The sequence below is a fragment of the Aotus nancymaae genome, unplaced genomic scaffold (assembly GCF_030222135.1).
Source record: "Aotus nancymaae isolate 86718 unplaced genomic scaffold, 86718_ANA_hifiasm-v0.15.2.pri h1tg000049l, whole genome shotgun sequence".
NCBI lineage: Eukaryota > Metazoa > Chordata > Mammalia > Primates > Aotidae > Aotus > Aotus nancymaae.
In genome coordinates, this window is record NW_026988463.1 from 31,461,594 (window position 1) to 31,483,638 (window position 22,045).

Here is a 22,045-nt window from a genome sequence, read left to right on the forward strand (position 1 = left end):
ATTTACACCAAATACTACTTTGATCTTCACACTTTAGCACATGACCACAGCCTGTATTTGCCTGTTTATCTTCTCGACAGAGAAAGAATATGGAAGCTGGAGGTACGACTATGAAGTTACTAAGTGGATTTGCAGTCAGCAATGCCAACATCTGTGACTAAGTCATATTAAGTTGTTATTAGAAAAATGGAAAGCTTCAGCCCAGTGCAGTGGTTAATGCCTGTAATCTCAGCACTTTGGGAGGCTGAGGTGGGTGGATCACGTGAGGTCAGAAGTTCGAGACTAGCCTGACCAACATGAAGAAATACACTCTCTACTAAAAATACAAAATTAGCTGGGTTTGGTGATGCATGCCTGTAAGCCCAGTTACTCAGGAGGCTGAGGCAGGAGAATTACTTGAACTCTAGAGGTGGAGGTTGTGGTGAGCTGAGATTGCACTATTTCACTATAGCCTGAGTAGCGGGAGTGAAATACAAAAGATAAAAAAAGAAAAAAAAAATGGAAAATTTCAAAATTAACTAATACACTGAAGAGCTTATTAACCTTTTGACATTCTATTTCCTGCCTCTTACAGTTTTTACAAGGATCTACGTTATTTGAAAATTATAGATATTATCTCTTCTGTGACCATAATTAATAATATTTTAGGCTGGGCATGGTGGCTTCTGCCTGTAATCCCAGCACTTCAGGAGGCCAAGGTGGGTGGATCATGAAGTCACAAGTTTGAGACCAGTCTGGCCAATATGGTGTAACCCCGTTTCTACTACAAATACAAAAATTAGCTGGGCGTGGTGGTGCAAGCCTGTAGTCCCAGCTAAGGCAGGACAATCACTTGAACCTGGGAGGCGGAGGTTGCAGTAAGCCAACATCATGCTACTGCACTCCAGCCTGAGCAACAGAGTGAGGCTCTGTCTGAAAAAAAATATATGTTTCAATCAAGTTTAATTCATTCTCAATGTTTTGCTTTTGGACCTTTGCCCTTTCAAATAATCATACAGAAATGATTTCTTGCCATTGTATTCCTCATGATGTCTACATATATAATACACTTACCACTCTTGACTATTTTTTATTACTCAGTTTGCAAATTTATGACATTTACTACTGTGTATACTACAGTGCAGTCAGTCTCATGGGTTTGTTAGACAAAGCATTAGTGCCTAAGCCGAGAGACCTGCACTTAGACTGTATGAGGTGTGCGTGTCTCAAGTACGAGATGCAGGAAGTACATGGGATTTTACAGGAAATGATAACTTTTATAACTTTCATGGGACAAAGTAATATTTATGGTTTGTGACTTTTGGTAAGTACACAGTAAAATTACAGCTGACAATGTTGAACATTTAAAATAAGCATGCTCTGTAGTACCCTGGAAGTATTTTAAAATAATACTTTTTTTTATCATAATTAATGTGCAAGTGAAGTAGTGCCTTTTGATGCTTTAGTCATTAGACTTCATTGACATTCCAATACAATCCAGCACATGCCAGTCTCATTAAAATTTGCTTTTGTATATAATTACTACAAATTGGGTAGAATTTGAATAGATTAATAAACTAACTTTTTGCAAAAGTGTGTGTTCATTACATTTAAGGAACAAGTGCACAGGTAACAGATGATACTGCTGTTAGAAGCCTGTCATAATACTGTGAAATCTTTGGGAACCTAATTTTTAAGTAACTTAATAAAACAAGCCCCTCTTTGCCCCAGCAATCTAATTCTAGCCCTGAGATTACCTTAGTGAGTTGACAGAAGTTGGCAGTGTAAACCTCAGCCTAAGTAGCTGTAACTGAACTATCTAAAGAAGTCTGCATGTGTGGCTTATTATCAGTGGTGATTGTTAAAAAGTTGGAACCCTTTTTAAAATTGTACCTCTTTTCTGTTTGACATTCTTAGCCTTTTTCAAGGATGGGAAAAGACAGAGACATAGATAGTGCTGCCAAGAACAGGTCTTTGAGTGCTAATGATTTAACTAACCTTGAGTGCGCTAAAGCCGTGCTCTCCTAAAGGAAGAAATGAGGGGTAATGTAACATCTGAACCCCTCATCAAAAAAGACAGGAAAATACCACCTCTCCTGCTACAGAACTAGAAAACTTAGTATTTTCAAAAGAAGAAACACCTCAATTCAAGTTCACTCAAGGACAACTAAGATCTTGTCAGGGCAACAACACACTCTTCTGTCCTTTTTAATGAAAACACAGTTATAGACACTACTTCAAAGTGAAGGCTCCTTCTGCCTATGCACAGAGACTTCCTTAGTGTGTGGGCTGATAGCTGTGAATTATGTAAGGCTTTTAAAACAATAAAAAACTTTAAATTTTCAAGATAACTTCTCTGTTTCTTTCATGTTTTTTTCTCAGAATATTGCTGCACATGCATTTGGAATCAATGCAGTATTACTATTAAAGCATGGGACTCAGCTGGGCCTTGTGGCTCAAGCCTGTAATCCCAGCACTTTGGGAGGCTGAGATGGGCAGATCACGAGGTCAAGAGATCAAGACTATCCTGGCCAGCATGGTAAAACTCTGTCTCTATTAAAAATACAAAAATTAGCTGGGTGTGATGGCAGGTGCCTGTAGTCCTAGCTACTCAGGAGGCTGAGGCAGGAGAATCACTTAAACCAGGAAGGTGGAGGTTGCAGTGATTCGAGACCATGCCACTTCATTCCAACCTGGACAGAGGGAGACTTTCTCTGAAAAAAACAACGTGGGACTCTAACAACTCCTAAAGTCAGTAGGAGCAGATGCAGCATTGTCAGGGATTGAAGGGCTCTTCCTTCCTACTCTTACTTGATATGTCTTAAAGCATTTTTGTAAATTGCCTTGACCATTCACAAGTTGGTTTAATTCATGCCTGTATTTAAGATATAATATTTGTTTTTGTGTTCTTAAGCTCTTTTCAATTTTAAAATTATTTATTACACTTAAAATCACTCTCTGGCCACAATACTTAGTAGCATAGTGCATTAGATGGCATCCTTGAATAGTTGATTATTGTGTCTAAGAGGAAAAACACATTAGAATATAATATTAAATATACCAAAGAGAAAGGATTTCCAGGAATACCATAGAATTAGAACAAGGGTGTTGGAGGTTTTCAAACAGTCACACAGAAAAAAAAAAAAATGTAAGTACAGAAAGTAGAATTAAAAGTTTCTATACAGAGGGTGACTTAAGCTTACATTTTAGTTAAAAATAAATCACTTTTTTTTTTTTTGGAACTAATAATCTAGCCACTCGGTTTCAGTGATTCTCACTAAATCCTGAAAATATTGGTATATTTTTATCCATTTTAATTTTTTCATTTTTTAAAAATTCCTTAGAATTTAAGGTAAAATCTTCAACTTAACATCTTATCTTGATAAACTGCAGACTAGAATCAATGATCTGATGTAATTTAGAAGAAAAAGTCAATGATGAATCCTTATTTATAAGATGATTTGCACCTTATTAATATGACATTAACTAGAAGTTGTGACATATATGAGTGATCAAAATATTTAAAAACCAGTTTGGCAAAGGGACATTGGACATAAATCCTTGACTTCAAGAGTAAGGGCTGGTGCAGTGGCTCATGCCTGTAATCCTAGCACTTTGAGAGGCCGAAATAGGCAGATCATTTAAACCCAGCAGTTCAAGACCAGCCTGGCCAACATGGCAAAACCTCTTCTCTAGTAAAAACACAAAAATTAGCTGAGCATGGTGGCAGTTGCCTATGGTCCTAGCTCCTTGGGAGACTGAGGCATGAGAATCACTTAGGTTGCAGTGAGACATGATCATGCCTGCACTCCAGCCTAGGTGACAAAAATAGAGTAAATCAATAGAATAGGGACCAGTAACATCGTTCTTTCCTTTGGCTTGAATTCCAGAAGGCAACATAGTCATTTTGATAAATGAAAAATGGGGTCAAGTTAGAATAAGAATATAAATGTCACTGAAAGTGGGTAGGTTCTCTGACAACTGTTATGGGGCACGGAAACTAAGTTGGTAGCAGGTGGTAACTACGGCAGTATTCATAAAGCTTGATACCTGGGAAAGATTAGTTCTCTAACATAAGACTATGAAAAAGATTGACGACCAAAGCTCAGATTTATTTTCATTTTTAGGATTATTTTAATGTTTGTAATACAGACACCAGTGAAATTTTAACTCTGGTATAGTGTGAACTAAAACGTTTACATCTTCATTACAAAGAAAAGACAAAGATCTGAAATATGGATTTGAAGCAAGTGAAATGGCCATTTTTGTAGCATAAAAGCAGTTGCCTATTGGCAGTTCTATATAGTTTATTCTGAGGTGAACTATGTAATGTTAAAGCTCAAAGTTTCTAGAGAAATTTTATCCTGATATTTTATTCACGTTCTCTTTATGTAACCTAGATGCCCATACATTACTGAAATCCAGCAACACTAAGTCTGATTTTATTACAATTCAAGGTTCATTTTTTTGATGTAGTTTTCCCACACTACTTCTTGGTTTTAAAAAAACATGCCAAAGCCAATCTTAACCAAAAGCCAAATCACTCGATTCTGTATTTAGGTTATGCAGTGTTTCTGGAAACACTTTGCTGCAGTGGGCAGATTCGCTAGAATCTTTCATCACTCAGCCCTTTTCCTAACACATTTAAGATTTCTGTGGTTTCATTTTTCCATCACACAGCATCCTTGAGTATGGAACTACTTTGAAAATCCTTTGACAGCTGGCAGAGAAATCTCCCAGGTAAGTGCTAGTTTTTAATGCAAATTTGTAGAAAACACCCAGAAGCTATCAAGTTAAAGATTAAATGACCTTAAGTTTAATGGCCAGACACTTATTTACCTGGTTGGGCCCAACATCGTGCCAGCGAGCAATGCAAAAGATCTAGGAGGCCTTCAGTGAAGCCTGCCTCCTAGGACACAGGTTGCTAAGGCAATTTCCTTCTTTCCTTCCTTCCTTCCTTTCTTTCTTTCTTTTTTCTTTCCTATTTATTTCTTATTTTACTTTAAGTTCTGGTGTAGTGTGTAGAACTTGCAGGATTGTTACATAGGTATACACATGCCACGTGGTTTGCTGCATCCATCCCCCCCATCACCTACATTAGATATTTCTCCTGTTATCCCTCCCCAAACTCCCTACCCCCTGCTATCCTTCCCCTAGCTCCTAACCCCCCAAAAGACCCCAGTGTGTGATGTTCCCCTCCCTGTGCCCATGTGTTTTCATTGTTCAATACCCATTTATGAATGAGAATATGTGGTGTTTAGTTTTCTGTTCTTGTTGTCAGTTTGCTGAGAATGATGGTTTCCAGCTTCATCCATGTCCCTGCAGAGGACACAATTCGCCCTTTTTTATGGCTCTGTAGTATTCCATGGTGTATATGTGCCACATTTTCTTTATCCAGTCTATCATTGATGGGCATTTGGGTTGGTTCCACGCCTTTGCTATTGTAAACAGTGCCACAATGAACATACATCTTCATGTGTCTTTATAACAGAATGATTTATAATCCTTTCGGTATATACCCAGTAATGGGATTGATGGGTCAAATGGAATTTCTATTTCTAGATCCTTGAGGAATTGCCACACTGCCTTCCACAATGGTTGAACTAATTTACACTCCCACTAACAGTGTAACAGCATTCCTATTTCTTCATATCCTCTCCAGCAATTTCTGTTGAACTTTTTCAAATGCATTTGACAAGTGACAGAACATGTACTTAATGTGAAATTTAAAGAATATCAGCTTGTGGTTTAGGATTTCTAGGGTAAAGAACAACTAAGTGGGAAAGAAAAGTGGTATAGACATTATAAGAATCTTGAGTCCAGTGAAAAATGATTAACATTCTTTAAGAAGGAACAGGTTAGGTGACTCTTATAACTGCTGTAAGGAGGCTGAGCAATTGGACTGTGATTAGGAAAACTCAGTGATAGGCCTAGAACCTAAGGTCTTTAGTAAAATATGGGTGGTATCTCCTTCAAAAAACCACCATGGATTCCAAAAAGAGGCTGCTGGCTTCTTAAAAATATACATTGCTTTATCCTCACCTTCTCAACTTTATGAACCTTTACCTGTCACCCGAGCTGGGGACTCCTGTGTCTCCTCAGTGTGACAACTGATCACAGGCAGAGCTTCAAGTGCTTTATCCACCTCCCCTTCCAGCCCCTGCTTCATCTAAGACCCTTAGAACTTTAAGAATATAAATGTCCATCAACTGAAGAGTAGTCACATATTCAATGGAATATTACACAGCAATAATACCATGAAATAGCATGGGTGTGTCCCACAAGCAATATGCTGAGAATACTACGCAATTCCATTGACATGAAGCTCAAAATAGAGAAAACTAAAGGCTGATGAGAGAAGTCAGAATACAGATGGGAAAAGAGAGATATAACTGACTTGGAAGAAGCACAGGGAATCGGGACGATGGAACTGTGCTACGGTAATAATTTGATCAATCTGGTGGTTGCACAGGGTAGTATGTAAAAATTCATTGAGCTATACAATTAAGATTTGTGCTCTTATTGATTTCATATGTATTTTTTGCCTCAACAAAAACAAAGAGAAAAATGCAGCTTCTAAACTGGTCGGAACTCTGCTTATTTAGGCCAAACTTTTCTGAGCCACAAATATTGGAGATCCAACATCTTTTTTCATTCTTTTAGTCACATGACAACTTTAAACAAATGGTACTGGAATACCATTACAAAATGAACGCTAACACTCTCAGGCATAAAATACTTGGCTTCTCACTTCCAAGATCGAAACTACTATTTCAATACAACATTCAAAACCCAACATTAATTCCACGAGACATGAAGGCCCTGTTCCTGCGAGCCTTGAATGATGGTGAAACGTCACGACATCCTACATCTATTTCAAAAGCACGCTAGAAAATGCCTCCAAGTTTAACAAGGCAAGGGCTCAGGAAGAAAAGCTTCAGATATATAATCAAACTGTCATACCGCCAATACCATTATCACAAATAAAAGTATCTCTGTCGTGCTTTCTGCGTTTCTCAGAGATAAGAATCATTTTTAAGGTGCATTCTCTGACAATGCCAGAGGCTCCGCGTCTCCTCCGCCCCACAGAGCCCTTCACCATGGAGCATCTTTACTGGCGCTCGCTGTGCCGCCTGCGGATAAAGAGGGGCTGCGGGCAGAACTATTTTAACGCGATGACTAGGTCACCGCTGACTAAAAAGTTTATCCACTGGGAGCAGAGACGGTGGTGAGTTAGTTTAAAAAAAAAAAAAAAGACCAACACTGACATGCAAACCAACGGTCTCTGGCAGCACCACACTCAGAAAAACACCGGGCTTTTCCTAAAACCAGAGCCGACTCCGGCGGGCTCATCCCTAAGGGACAGGGACCCCAGCAGAGCCAGTCCGCGAGGCGACCCCACCCGACCCGACAGGAGCCCGCAGCCCCGGCCCGCGCCCTGGCGCCCGCACTGCCTGGGCCCGAGCCGACAGGAGTCGCTGACGGGCGGGCGAGGCCGGGCCAGGTACTCACCCTGCTTGACGCTCTGCGGTCCACCGCCTCCTGCGCCGCCCCTCCTGCGCCGCCGGCACACCCGGGCGGCGCCCTGCGCCCTGGGGACGCCACTGCCTCCTCCTCAGCCGCCTACACCCGGGCGCGCCACCGCGCCTGAGCGGCCACTTCCGGTGCGGGTGAGGAAATGAGGCCGCCGTGCGCCCGCGGCCCCGCGCAGTGCGCCCGCGGCCCCGCGCAGTGCGCCCGCGGCCCCGCGCAGTGCGCCCGCGGCCCCGCGCAGTGCGCCCGCGGCCCCGCGCAGTGCGCCCGCGGCCCCGCGCAGTGCGCCCGCGGCCCCGCCCGGGAAGCTTGACCCTGGCGGTGGGAACTGATTCGTCGTCAACGTGTTCAAAGTATATGTGCATGTGCCTCCAAAAACCGTTTGTGGAGGCAGCAGAGTGCCCGAGGCAGGAAAACGCTCCGGCCTGCAGGCGCCCCTGCCTGGTCTCTTGGACTGCAGCGCTGCCCCGCCCGGGAGCCGGTCCCCAGGCGGGGCCTCGGAGCCTGCGTGGGAGCCGAGCCGAGGACTTCGGGCCCCGGGGCTGTGGAGCGTCCTCGGGCACTGAGCCGCCGGCGGCCGTGGACGCATCACTGCTTTTCCCTGGAGGAGTTCCCTCATGTGTTGAATGAGGGAGTTGAGGCGGACACGCTGGGAAATGGCTTTGAGCTCACACTTTGAATTTCATGAGTGGAAAAGAGAAGCCCTTTCCTAGGCGTCTAACATGCCACTGCGTATTCCAGGGACCTCCCCAGGCACTCTGACTCCCATGCCACTCCGAGCACGGCCTTAGCGGGCAAGCAGAGGCGCTGCGGCGCCGACAGCCAGCTGTGGTGGACGCCGGGCACGTCACCATGGGCTCGGGGGGGGGGGGAGGGTACGCTGGGAAGCCCTCCAGAAGGAGGAGCGGCCACCGAGCATATTCCCATCTGCCACGCACCGTGGAGCCTCGCCTTCCGCAGCCGCATTTTCTTTCTTTTTCCTCCTAGTCCTACAGACACTGGGTTTCCTTTCTCATTCATGGTCTTGTTTTCTCCCAGGATCCTTCTTACTGGTGTTACCCTGTGGCCGCAAGGCTGGCACACGCGCGGCGGGCACTCCCTGAACCCCGATTCCTCCCAAGCCACTGTGCAGCGGCCAGAGCCCTCAGCTCGCGGTGGGGAAGTGGAAGCCTGAGAGGAAGCCGGGCAGCTGTTCCCAGGCAGCACCTGGCAGGAGATTGAAGCCGCAGGGTGAGAGTTGCCACCTGTTTTAAATTGCTATTTGAATCTTCCATTCGAATTGTTTTTATTTATTCGTATATTTTTTGAGACAGGGTCCCGCTCTGTCGCCCAGGCTGGAGTGCAGTGGAGCGATCACGGCTCACTGCAGCCTCCCCACCTCCGACTCCAGTGATCCTCTCGCCTCAGCCTCCCGAGTAGCTGTGGCCACAAGTGCACACCACCATGCCTGGCTAATTTGTATTTTTATTTTGGTAGAGATAGGTCCTCCCTGTGTTGCCTAGGCTGGCCTTGAACTCCTGGGCTCAAGCCCATCCTCCAGCTCTGGCCTCCCAAAGTGCTGGCGTTATAGGCATGAATCACCATGCCTGGCAAGAATTGTTTTTAAACGAACTGAGGGTCTCCCATTAATGGATTTAAATTGTTACTTTTTAATGATTGTTTTAAGTAGCCGAATACTAACTACATGTAATTTGAATTTGGAGAGAAGATAATGCATGATTGAAATTACGTGGCTGATCATGGGTGATACCACTAAGATACAGGTGTAAGGTAAGTAGTTCCCCTTGGGAAAATATTAAAGTACAACTACGTTGGGTTCAATATCAGAAAAAAATGTAATTAAAAGCATTTTCCCCCAACAACTTCCAATCTGATACTTAAAAAAACCCAAAACTATGAAAGTTTCCCATCCCTTTCCAGCCTTTAAATCTCTACCAAAAGCAAATGATACTGGCTGACTCCCCTGCTGTAGCAAGTTGTGAATAAATAGCCTTTGATGGTTTCCAGAGTTTTCCTGGTGGTCCCATGGTAAGTCTGTACTATTTGTCCCTGAGGTCCCCAGCCTTCCACCCGTTGTGGCACCCGGAGGCCCCTCATACCTCCACATTCTCTGCGTATCAAGTGCGCCGATGTGGTTAAGTCAGCACTGGGGGCTAACCTCATTCTACGTCGAGGTCTCTGGCTATTTATTCTCAGTTTGGTACTCTGGTTTTGTTACTGATTCTCATTGTCTGGCATCTCTAGTGGGATCAGGCCATTCTTTTTCTTCCCTTTTCACTGTATTTTGTGTTAACATTTTGTGTTCTGCTCTCAAAAAGTGCTGCTTGTCATAAGGAAAACCATAGGGAAGGACACAGGCATGGGCCTCGTAAGCATCTTGTTTGAGCTGGTCTCACGGCCCATGAGTTAGCAATTCTTATCACACCAGCATCTACTTGGACAAACTTTGCCTTGGGTTTCCAGTAAAACTGAATGAGATTCTCCTTCCAACTCACTTTCATGTCCTGAGAGACACAAACATTCTATATCTCCCCGGCCTCATCAGCCAACAATCATAGTGTTGTATAAGTTTAAATCTTCTCCTCCTCCAGGAAAAACCACTTCTTACATATACTGTCTTAACAATTCCAATTCTCATGCCCATCTCTGAAAAGCATTAACTTTACCAGGGTTGATTTGGTGAAGATATTACTTGGAGAACATCTAACTTGAATAAAATTGCTCATTTGAGAGATGCCTTAGAAACAAAAGAGAATAAGATTTCTCAGGCCCAATGGGCAGCCTTTTTTGATTGATAGTCAGAGATCTCCAAATGATATTCTGATTCAAAAAATGCTTCCCTGAAAGACTCTTTGGCTAAAGCTGATGAGCGATTTGGCAAATTTAAGCAGCAACAACCTAGACTCATTTTCCTAGTAAATTCTTCTCCTGCTTGTCATCCATTTGCTTCCCTAATACAGCTCTCCCTCTTCTCCTTATCCTTCTGATCTCTTTCCTTCCACATATCTGTCTACAGTTCCTTTCTCTTCCTCTTGTCCAGATCCCTGCCCTTTCCCGACAACCCTCCTATGACCCCCAAAATGCCAGCTGCCTCTCTGAAGGCCCTCCATGAGCCCCATATACAGACAACTATGGAATTTAAACCTTAGACCCAAGCTAAATTAATAATTATAATTAAGGATTTCCCTAAAGCCAGGCAAGATCAGCAACTATTCATAAAATAATTAAGAATACCTTGGCCAGGCACTATGGCTCACACCTGGAATCCCATCATTTTGGAAGGTGAATCAGCAAGGACTGTCTGAGTCTAGAAGTTCAAGACCAGCCTGAGCAACACAGTGAGATATCCATCTCTATGGGAAAAAAAAAAAAAAAAAAAAAGCCAGGCACGGTGATGCATGCCTGTAGTCCCAGCTACTCAAGAGGCTGAGATGGGAGGATCACTTGAGCCCAGGAGGTCAAAGCTGCAGCCATGATTGCACCCCTGTACTCTAGCCTGTGTGGTGGAGCAAGACCCTGTCTCAAAAAAAAGCAGTGGGGTGGACAGTGTTACTTAACTCATATCAACTTGTACAAACATTGACTAGAACCTTGCGTGCTAAATCCTGAATGGCAAAAGTTGATTAGACTCTCCTGGAAGGGAACCTACAGGATCCTACTGTCCACAATAAAACAAGAGTTAACAAAGAGGCTCAAAACATAGGGCAAAGTCTTCTAAAAGCCATTCCTCAAACATTCCCCACAAAAAAAGATTGGACCATAATCTGGTGTCATGCAAATAAAAAAAAGATGAACCTACAGGAGGTTTTTTGGGATAGGCTAGAAAATACACTGTACCATTTAGGAGTCTAGAAAGTAGCCCTTTCATCTCTTGTTGTCAGGGAGCTAAACCTGAAATTGGAGACCTATTTTAAAAAATGAGAATGGGAAATAGCCCTTTAACCTGAAATACAACACCTGGCAAACATTTCAAAAGTGCTTTAGAACAAAAATAAGAACCCAAAATAAACTTGTGGTCCTTCCAATCAAACAGCTGGGTGGCCCCTCCCCAACTAGTCAGCTACTGACAAGGGCACTTGTAGATATTGTAAACAGAAGGGACACTGGGAAAAAAAGACTGTTCAATCTTACAAAACAAAAATCAAGACAAAAGGAAAAATCCCTCACTTCAGATCAATGAGGTGCATTGGGGAAAAGAAAAGCACCAATATCCTGCAATACTTTTAAATACCTGCCACGCATTAACAATACATACAGATGGTGTGTGCATTTCCTAGGGTTGCTGTAACGATTTACCACAAACCAGTTGGCATAAAACTAAAAAACCGTAACACCACCCTTGGTTATTTGGCACTCTAACTGGGGGAGTTACTGACTCAATCAAAGCAATGTTCTCATCTGTGAGCATCCTATTGTCATAAACTTATCACTAACCCTGGCAAAAGTCATTAGCGATGGCACATCTTCCCTAGATGGGGCACCTATCAGTCTCAACTCATTGACATGAGTAGTGATGGACAGTCTCATTGCTGTAGATTTCTTATTGGTTGGTATGGACTCTACCACTGCTAGTACTACACCTGGATCAGTGAAACAGAGAAGATAAAACAGGCCACACATCACCTTGAGGCAAAACCTATTTGACTTTTGCCTTTTTTGGTTGATCCTCATGGCCTATATGGGATTTGCTCTTGGCCTGCATTGGTCAGGTGAGGTTTGCATTCAAAGCATGTCACAGGGACAGTTGTTCTTTCTGTCATAGTGGTCCTGATGCTGTTCCACTGCATCCTATTCTAGTCAAATGAGTACTATGATGCTACAACAGCAGAAGGATCATGACCAAAGAGACAACTGAATAATCTGTGAGCAGTGAAGAGCTGACTCTCTAGACTTGAGTTGGCCAACCTCCTACAAACAAGAAAATGACCAACAAGGGGGACTGAGACTGAACATGCAGACAATGGCCAGACCACACATGGCCAGAGGATTTGGACCAGAATCTCTGCAGAACGAGCCAGGAAGCCAAACCGCAACCTCTGTAACAGTTATCCCAGAATGGTTAGGACCTGGCCAGGAACTGAAGTTTCCCTATTTTTTTGCCATCTGAACTAAACAGAGAAAGCCATGTGTGTTCCGCAAACCAATCACAAAAGGCCCTCCTGCTGGTTATCTGCCTGCAGCTTCCCAAGGCCAACAAGCCCCAGTCACAGCATCCCTGAAGCCTTCTCCTCACCTTCCCCACCTTTTATTTTTTACTATAAGGCTTTCCCACCCCTCTGCCTGCCTTTCAGCTTCTGCCAAAAGTAAGTGATGCTGGCTGACTTTCTTGCTATAGCAACTTCAGAAACCATGGCTTCTGTGTGTTCTCATATGGGTAGCCTTTGCTTATTTCTACAAAGTTAAAGATTATAGGTAATTGTGTATCTCTTTAAAAGTAGTGCCCAACCACACTTCCTTTACTTTTTCCAGTGACTATCTTGGGAGACACCAGAGCTCTTCTATCCTTGGTGTCATTTCTATTTTTAGAATCATTTGCTATGATCTTACTTTTCTTTCCAGCCACTGAAGTCCCCCAAACCCTCAGTGTGCTCCTTAACCATGGGGTTCTGAGCAATCTAAGAGGCCCTGTGGCCAGAGTCTCCAGGAAAATTCTCAAGCTCTTGAAAACTCCCAGAAGAAAGACACAAAATATGGAGCAAGTTACATGCCCTAGGGAGAGTGGAGGCTCCAGGACATGGGTGCTGCCTTGCTCCCTACAGTTCTCTGATCAAAGCCCCTTGCCCCCAGAGACTCCTTCTTCCATGGGAGAGTATAGAAAAGGATTGATATACAGGTGAGAAAATCGAGCAGCCAAGAAAGAAGCAGGTTGCTCTGATTCTGTTTGTATCATTGACAAAAATACACAAAAACTTGGATGTTTTAAATGAATTTCATATTTTTATTCAAGAAATCAACAGTCTGCATGATAAATATGGTCTGTGTATGAAATATCAAACTTGTTTCCTTCTCAAAAAATGAAAAATGATATTTTCTTAGTTTTAGAATTCACTTACCTTGCTTGCCAGCACATTTTTAGCTTGAATTGCCTAGTGTCATCTGAGAGGATGTAGGTTTATGATCTCTCCTAGTGTGGTAGTCACAGTGGCTGGGATAGTCTCAGGCCACAAGCTCCCTCCATGCTGCCTGGCTCAGTTCCCTGTAACCTTGACATTTCTGCAGTCCCTACAGTGAGATGTACCCCCATAAAGGATCCCCTGCCTGGGATCCAGCTGAGAGATCTCACTTGGCCAGGTCCTGTGATTTAACACCTCAGAGAGATCTGCAAAAATACCTGGGCACTTGACACAGCACTCAGGTTTGTAGTTGTAAAGATTAAGTGTGATTTCTCCCAGGGGTTCAGAGTGTTTGCCTCCTTAACTCCGGGAAACAGCCTGCCCTTGTAGCCCTCAGACGGCCACCACCTAGCCTCGGCAGCAGGACATGGTAGTGGCCCCATGCTAAAAAGTTTTCTGCATTGCAGGTTCTTACAACCCCAGCTAAGACGATCCTTCCTGAGTCCCAGCTCCCTGAAGAGGTAGGAGACTCTACACAGTTCTGGTCAAGGCTGCTGCCATGGAGAAGGGACAGGAACACAGCAGGCAGCCCTGGTGGAGAGGATGCCTTCCTCACGGGCACATGAGCCTAGGACATGTGCCTGGTGCATCTTCACGTGGAAGATGCAAGGGTCCACGCGCACTGCTGCATGAACCCTGCAGACTCACTTTTCCACCTTTTTTAGGGCCACAGAAGTCAGGATTTCCTAGGACTTCCTAGAACCACCCCCCAGTTGTGAGGGTCACTAAACAAAGGCAAACCTCAGAGATACTGCTCCAGAATACCACAGTAAAGTGAAGATTGAAGAAGATACTAAATAAGTGAGCCACACAAGTCTCCTGGTTTTCCAGTGCATATAAAAGTTATATGCACACTGTACTGGAGTATGTTAAGGGTGTGACAGCGTTATGTCTAAAAACCAATGTACACACCTTGGTTTAAAAATACTTTGTTGCTTAACAGTACTGATAGAATGAAGTGAGTGCCTGCTGTTGGAAGAATGGTCCTGATAGACTTGCTCAATAACAGCATTGCCACAAAACTTTGATTTGTGAAAAAGGCAATAAAGCAAAGACCAATAAAACAAGGTGTGCCTGATACTATGTGCGAATGCACTGGAAGCCGGGAAAGTTGCCACTAACTGCTCTACCTGCCTGCGGGAGAGATTTTCTTTATATGTTAGAAATTATGCTTTTCCTTCAAATTTTCTTTTGTATATAAAGTATTTGTTCAAGCCCTGTTCTCAGGCACATTTAACTAAATTTTTGCCCACATAAGGTGGCCTTGTGGTGGGAAGGAATCCTTCGTGAAGGATGGAAGAAAATGTGTTTTTAGGGGGAAAAAAACAGCAAACACACACACACAAATAGTCCTAATGTAGACTCTACATTAGGGGTGGCTTTTAGTATTAACTTTTCTTGGAGTAGATTCCTACTTTCAGAGGTAAAGTCTACAGCAAACAGCTGGCTCTGGAGATTACGTTCACTTCCAGCCCCTGTGGTCCAGGTTGAAGGAGGAAGCCGTGAGCAGATGCAGGCACCTGCAGCTGGAATGTGGGACCTCATAGGCCTGGGGTGGGCATTGGGCAAGGCGTGCAAAGGCCTGCGTGTACACTTCTGGGTGAGGTGTGCAAAGGCCTGTGTGTACACATGTATATGCATGTGACACAGGCCCTCGGCACCTGACACACAATGCAATTGCAGATGAGACTGATGTTGACAACAACTCCTGTTTGCCCACTGACCCACCAGTTTCATGACCCCTGCATGAGCTCAGAGAATTCCTCGAGAGAGACAAACAGAATCAGTGAGTGTGTCAGGCTTTGTGCTGGTTCAGGACAGCATTTTCCCTCACACTTCTAATGGCCTTTCTCAGGACTCGGCATGTTATATTCTCTCTCCCACTTCTCTAAGGCCAAATTCAAAAGATCAGCAACAAGCAAATCGCTAGAGAGCTGTGAAGAGCTAAACTCGACATTGGCTGCTGCTTTATTCTAGGGATGGACACCTGAAGGAAGGAAACCCTTGATCAGTGGAGTTAGTTGAGTTTTTCACAGTTTCTATCAATGTGCCTATTCACAAGCAAATGTGCCAGATAAACCAGAGCCCCTGGTCCTCAACCACTATTGAAGCCTCAATGGTTATCATGATAGAATTCCTTGTGACATTTTAAATATTGTATGGAAACTACAAAATCAAGAAATCCATTGTTTCCAACTAGAATGTTAAAAAGAAAAAAAGTTTACACGTTTTATGATACATGATTTTATTTACACAACTGATTTTTTTAGTCACCTTGATTACAAAAAAAAAAATGAACATGGTCTGGTTTAATGACCTTTCATAAATAGATTTTACAAATTCTAGTAACTGACAGATTGCTACTTAATACTCAGTAATACTTAATACTTAGTAACTTCTGCTTATATGTGTAGGAAAATTCCAATAGCGCTAATAAGGATGGGGACTTTATAACTCAGGAATAAACAATTAGGTTATTGGTTAGGGATAACTACCCCATCATTGGGTTAGCTGTTTAGACCTGGAGTTCTTACCCTCCTGAGATCAAACCTGTTGAAGCAATTCACAGGCTTTTTTAATAATTTGAGAGAGTTTATCCTTATTTCTGCATTTAGTAAGACTATCATTAAGCACATCTGAAAGCCAAAAGTTTACCATGTCTATAGATATTTGTAAAAGAACTTACCACAGTGTATCTGAAAAACAGCCCCAACTAGAGCCAGGTTACATGCCCAGTAAGTGTTTTCCAAGTTCTCCCTCTGGGTGTGTGCACACACACCATAAGGCTCAATTACACATGCATCCAAGCCTTGGCCTCACAAAATGCCATAATTTTGCTGTTTTTGTGAAACGCCTATATAAAATACAGTATTTGAATGAGACTATTTTAAGTCCTATCAGTGCTTTAAGTCTGAAGAGCAGGCAGTGTTTTGGTAATCCGACTCTTTTCTGTGAAGTTACTGTGCTGACACAGCCAGAAGAGCTGCTGGGACTTCCCAAAAGCTGCCCCCACAAGACTGGAGGAGTGTTGAACATTTGTGACCACAAACAAGCAATGAAGAATGACAAGAAGCTTATGAGTCATGGTCAGAATCTAAGAAACAGAAACATCTTGTAGCAGCATTAAGTTACAAACAGGAAGAGCTGATCCATGGGCCTTTCACACAGGCTCTATAAGAGCCAAACACCATCTTTTCCACATCAGAATTGTAATCAGAGGTGTAGCAGTCCTTGGTCATTGTTACTGCTACTTCTGACACAGCTAGCTAGCCTGTCTCTTTATGGGTAAGTTGATAAGATTCAAATTAAAGTGAGTACAAGCCCTACCTGCTCCTAACAGGTAAGATGAGCCGCTGCTTTCGGCTCTGCTTGGCTGTGGGGTGCGCTGCAGGCTGATGGCTGCTGGGATTCACAGCAGCAAAGCCTCTGCCGTCAGCAGTCCTGGGACTCCCACAGCCCCCTTTCTTCGTACTCATCAGGGGTAGTGGTTCTCGGTACCGAACACGTGAGGATGATGTGGTGGGCCCGGGGGACAAATGTGTCTTGTGAGCCCACTTCCCTGATACCACCACCCACATAAGTAGAGATGGCATCGAATCTCTCCATTGTGCTAAATCTAGGAATCATCTTAATCATGATGAAAACCAAATGTCTTCCTAAGAAAAGGTTGCATGATTAAAAAAAATCATTCTCAAGATCGTGAGTGCTGAGCCCAGGCCCATCCCCTGGTCCCCTCTTCCCCTCCAGCCCTGGCAGGGCTTTGATGCTGCCACCCAGGCCTCCCCAGGCTCTCATTCTGAACAAGGACAGGTCATCTGGGCCAGCATTTTTCCTACTTCATTTTGCATGTGTGTGCTTCATGTTTAAATTTTGGTTGCCTCGTTTGGCAGCAACCAGAAAAATCCAACAGTTCAGGTCCAACTTCATACACCAGGTAGTAAGTGGCGGACCCACATATGTGAACACAGAACTTTGGTGGTCACTGATGGACACAGACTAACACTGGGCACTGCTGGGCACTGAAGAAAAAGGAATGCTTAACCACTAACACTCAGATCTCTTACCCGATGTGGCATGTCTGCTAGGAGGGAAAATCACCGGCTGTCAGAAGTAAAACCACCTTGGAAGTTAAAACAAACTACCAAAAACGAGTCTGCCCCTTGGGAACTGAACATGGCTTGGCCAATGTGACATTCACAAAGAAAGGGCCGGTAGACTTTCCGTTCTCAGCATATTTCTTCCCCATGTGAGTCCATTACCTTTCACAAAGAAATGTTAACTATCAAACGTGTCCATTAATTTTGCCGCTGAGGGTGAAAGCATCCAGTTAGCATATATACTATCATTTGCATATCTTGGAAACCCAGTGTTAGTGCCATCAGCTCTCGTGAGTGGTACAGGACTCTCTCCAGGCCAGTTCGGGTCTGACATGCCTAAAAATGAAAACAGATCATTTGTTCTGCACTGAAGAACCAAAACTTCACGTGCAGACAGTAAGGCCTTGGCAAAACTCCCTTTGATGTTCATACCAAACTCATGGTTTCTGTGCCAATTATATTCATGGTTTTGTGCTCCAGGTTTCCAAAAACACTGTTACAGTTAGGGGAAATATCATGTGCTCTCTTGGTAAATGTAACTTTACAGACACTACCAATTTTGGCTTTTATGAGCTTGAGACTCTCAAATCTGATGTATATTTCTCAAACTGTTTAACTCTTTTTCTGAGGCAGTGTAGGGCAACAGCACACTGCTGCACTCAATGGCTTTACTGCAGCAGGAACGTTCTATAAAATGTTCTCTAACATAAAGGAGGCACTCGTCTGTTGTCCAAGCCTACAATGGAGGAGAGGACCTTCCAAATCGAGGGTGCACACAGGCCAGCCCCACAGCATCATCAGCACAAATGGAGTGTGGCACTAGACGTAAAGACAGCGAGGAGTCAGTGAGTCAGAAGGCATGCAAAAGGAACCATCTCGGCTTCAAAAAATGCTTGAAACTCCAAGATTTCAATCAATGATGAAGTTAGGAAACAGAAAAAAAAATTCCAGTATTTAATCGAAGACAAAAGGAGGAGTTTTGACAAGAACCATATTTACTGTCCATTGCAAGACCACAGCACCACAGACTACGTTCTTTCAAAAAGCAACTGCTCCAGCTTTTAGCACTGACTTCATAAATGACAACCATCCTGACGGTGGGTAAGGCAAAGGATGTGAAAACAGCAGTCGGGGTGTGTCCTCCCAGGGCCCACTGGCGCCTGCCGCCTGCTGCCCCGACAGAGGACATGCGGCTGGGACTGGGGCCGAGGCTTGGCCAGCCACTGCTCGCCAGCTCCAGGTGGCCTCTGAGGGGCACCTGCCCACCCAGGAGGGATATGGGGGGGCCTGGCTGTGCTCCCAGCACAGGCTGGGTGACGCTGGCAGCTCCTTTCTCAATTGAATATCTCCCCAGATTGATAAATTTATCCATATAGTTAAACTAGAAGTACTGCGACTTGATTCCCACCCCAGAAATGCCTTATTCTGCCTGTTCTTGGTCTCCCCTGAGAGTTCCGCCCTGATCTGTTTTCTCCTCTACCATCCTAAGTTGCTGGACAGTATGGTAATTACACTTATTTTCACATCCTTTTAGAAAAACATAGTTGCAAAAATGCCTGAATGTAAACTAGATGCAAAGTCAGACATTTACAAATAAAAAGGTTCAGAGCAGACTTTAGTTTCGTTCAGACCAGAAACATTTTTAAAAAGCATCACAGAGAGGAAGGATAGTGCAGAAGAGACAGCGGTGCTAGAATCTAGTAAATGCATGGGAAATTCTACCATAGAGTTTGTTTTCAATCCATGTGGAAGGGAGGGCTCGAGGGAGGGGGGCATTATTACAGTCCACCAGGGGTGTCTCCTCCTCTGAGAGGCCATCGTCATAAAGCAGGGAGTCGGATGGAGTGGACGCTGCAAGGTCCAAGTAGTCCTGGAAGAGAGAGATGGCTGGTCACCCCAGGCCATGGGTAACAACCTGACACAACTCAGGTCCCCCGCTGCCCTCAGGGCAGAGGCTCTGGCTATGTCCCCGAGAAACCAGGGCCAGGCTGCGCTGAGCTCCCAGGACTCCTGCCTGGCCTGGTCCTGCTCTGAGGTCCTTATTGTTCCCCTTGGGTGTTGTCTATTCTGTCTCTTCCCCTAGAAAGTCATCTCCCTGGGGAGAGAAATGTGTTCCCTCAGCATCCTATCTCCAGGGCCTGGAGTGCAGCCATCTGAAATCCAACACCACTGTCAGGGTGCATAGGACGCTGCTACAGGCATGGGCTCCCAAGCATGAGGGGCCACTCATGCCTGCTCCTTTCACTGCCCAGCTTGAATGTGCACAGAGAGGCCCAGCATTTTCCTGGCTGTTTCTCAGCACTGCTCTAGGAAGGCCAGCACTAATGATCACTTCTGTTTAGAACAACCCTGCATTCACAGGACTTGGAGTTTTCATTTAAGCGAGACAGTGATGTGAAGTTTTGCTACGGGGGGCCTAGGTCTTGTGAAGAAGTGACAACTCAGTAAATGTGCCAATGTTAAGACAAGGACTGCGCGTAAACCCCGTGAGGGTAGGGCTGTGCTGGTCTTGTTTATTTGCATTCCCAGCATCTGAGGCAGAGTATGGGTCCTAGCACCTGCCTGATGAATACTGGCTGAAAATGTGTGCAAACTTCAGGAACTGTATACACTTCCAGGCACACAGGCTGACTCTGGCCATGCTGCTGATATGCTTTGTTTGGTCTAAGTTTGGCTCTGGGGAATTTCAATGAATTGTTAACAATAAAAACTGGGAGACAACATGAATCTCATAAACTTCAGAAGACCCGGCCCATTCCTGGCTCCTCTTCCTGCAGGCCACAGGTGCTCCAGCAAGGAACCCTTTGGAAGGGGGTGGCTGTTTGCCACAGTCTTCACTGCTCCCTAATCACTGCCCTGGGGTAAGGCTGGAGTCTTCCTCTGCCACTTTCAGCTTGTGGGAATTGGCCCCAGGCACTCACTCTGCTCTTAACCATCATTTTCTCCAGGTCTTTGCTGATGTCCGCAAACACCGGCCTTTTGTCTGGCTCCTGCTTCCAGCACTGCAGCATTAGGCGGTACCTGGTGGGAAGAGCAGACAGGCCAATATGACCTAAGCAAGGCCAGGTCTTGAAAAGACAGCTCACCACAGCCACCACACCCTGCCCTGTGCCCTGGTCCCAGTGTGCTCTGTCTCCAATCCCGAAGCTGTTTCTGCATAGTGAAACTGTGACTTCTCTGAGCCTCACTGGGACCCAGGCCTGGCCTGTCTGTAGGATCCTGGCCTGTGGGTCACTGTGCTCGTGGTGCTCAGAGCTGTGGTCCACAACTCTGTAGGCTTCCCTTCCCTCCAAGGGAGATTCATTTTTACTTCCCTTGCATAAACACTGGTAAACAGCTCACTGGATAGTATGCTTGCTCTGGCGGCTAAGTGAGAAGTGCAGTCCTTAAAACTCTCAAGAAGGATAAATTGACTGAGGGCTTTTAGGTGTGGAGACAGACAAACAAGAACGTTTGGCAATCACATGTCTGTCCTGCACTGCCCTTGCTTCCCTGAGTGCCCAGGCACACCACAGTGCTCTAGCTGGCTGCCAGCCGGGGGCCCAGGGAGGCGATGCCTGGCTTCTCGGCCCAGCATGCCCCTTCCACGCCCCAGCCAGGCGCACATACTGTGGAATGCATGGACTATGCATCTCTGCCTCTGGGCAGCCCTTTCTCATCTGTTCTCAGCCTGGTTTCTAAGACCATCTCCCTCAAAGTCCCCCTGTCAGTGTAAAGGCTTCAACCTCTCAGGTTGCAGTCCAGGCTGCCCATGCCTGCCTCTGTACCTCCACTCAGGCACCCTTCAACACATGCCCCCTGTGCCATTCTAAATTACCAGCTCCTCCCTAAGTGTCCTGCTGGGACAGCTCTCAGCCCTGGAGTTTGTACTGCACCAGTCCCTGCTCCCACTCATTTTTGTAAGACCTGCTAGGAAGCCCCCCAGCCCCCAGTGGGGTAGGAACCCCAGTTTTTATTGCCACACCCAAGAATGGCTCTCTAACCTCTGCCCTGCCCACTCCCCACTGCCCACTTCTCCTGGCTTCTCCTGGGGCTGCTCTGGATGGTGAGGGAATGCGCACAGGTGTCCCCTCCCTTCCCAAGTGAGGCTGGGCCAAAGCTGATCCACGCTCACATCTCCTCGCTGCAGTTGTCTGGCCTCTCCATCCGGTGGCCGGTCTTCAGAAGGTTGAAGAGCCGCTCAGGAGGAATCCCAGGATAGGGGTTGCCCCCAAGGGTCACGATCTCCCACAGCAGGACACCAAAAGACCACCTGCAGAGCGTGAGTGGACAGTGAGTGGCTCCACCTGGCCCTTACAGCACCCTCTGGGGGGCCCAGATGTC

General features: G+C 45.0%; 1 protein-coding gene and 1 long non-coding RNA gene across 3 annotated transcripts in view; one reads left to right on the top strand and one right to left on the bottom strand.

Moving 5' to 3' along the window:
* The first annotated feature begins 8,748 nt into the window (after positions 1–8,748).
* On the top strand, positions 8,749–14,703 carry LOC105730239 (uncharacterized). Its single transcript, XR_010337416.1, has 2 exons — positions 8,749–13,345; positions 14,033–14,703. It is a non-coding gene; the product is annotated as an uncharacterized LOC105730239 (long non-coding RNA).
* A 1,150-nt stretch (positions 14,704–15,853) lies between these two features.
* LOC105730226 (proto-oncogene tyrosine-protein kinase receptor Ret) overlaps positions 15,854–22,045 on the bottom strand; it is a 53,966-nt gene continuing 47,774 nt past the window's right edge. The window contains exons 17-20 of one of the 2 annotated variants that reach the window (XM_064362744.1): positions 21,837–21,974; positions 20,644–20,743; positions 19,445–19,592; positions 15,854–16,661 (exon numbers count right to left, since the gene is read on the bottom strand). In XM_064362744.1, coding sequence (XP_064218814.1) covers positions 16,531–16,661; positions 19,445–19,592; positions 20,644–20,743; positions 21,837–21,974 — 517 coding nt within the window. In that variant the 3' untranslated portion in view covers positions 15,854–16,530. Of the gene's footprint in view, positions 18,059–19,444; positions 19,593–20,643; positions 20,744–21,836; positions 21,975–22,045 lie in introns of both variants that reach the window. The other variant, XM_021672280.2, reaches the window with a different exon arrangement.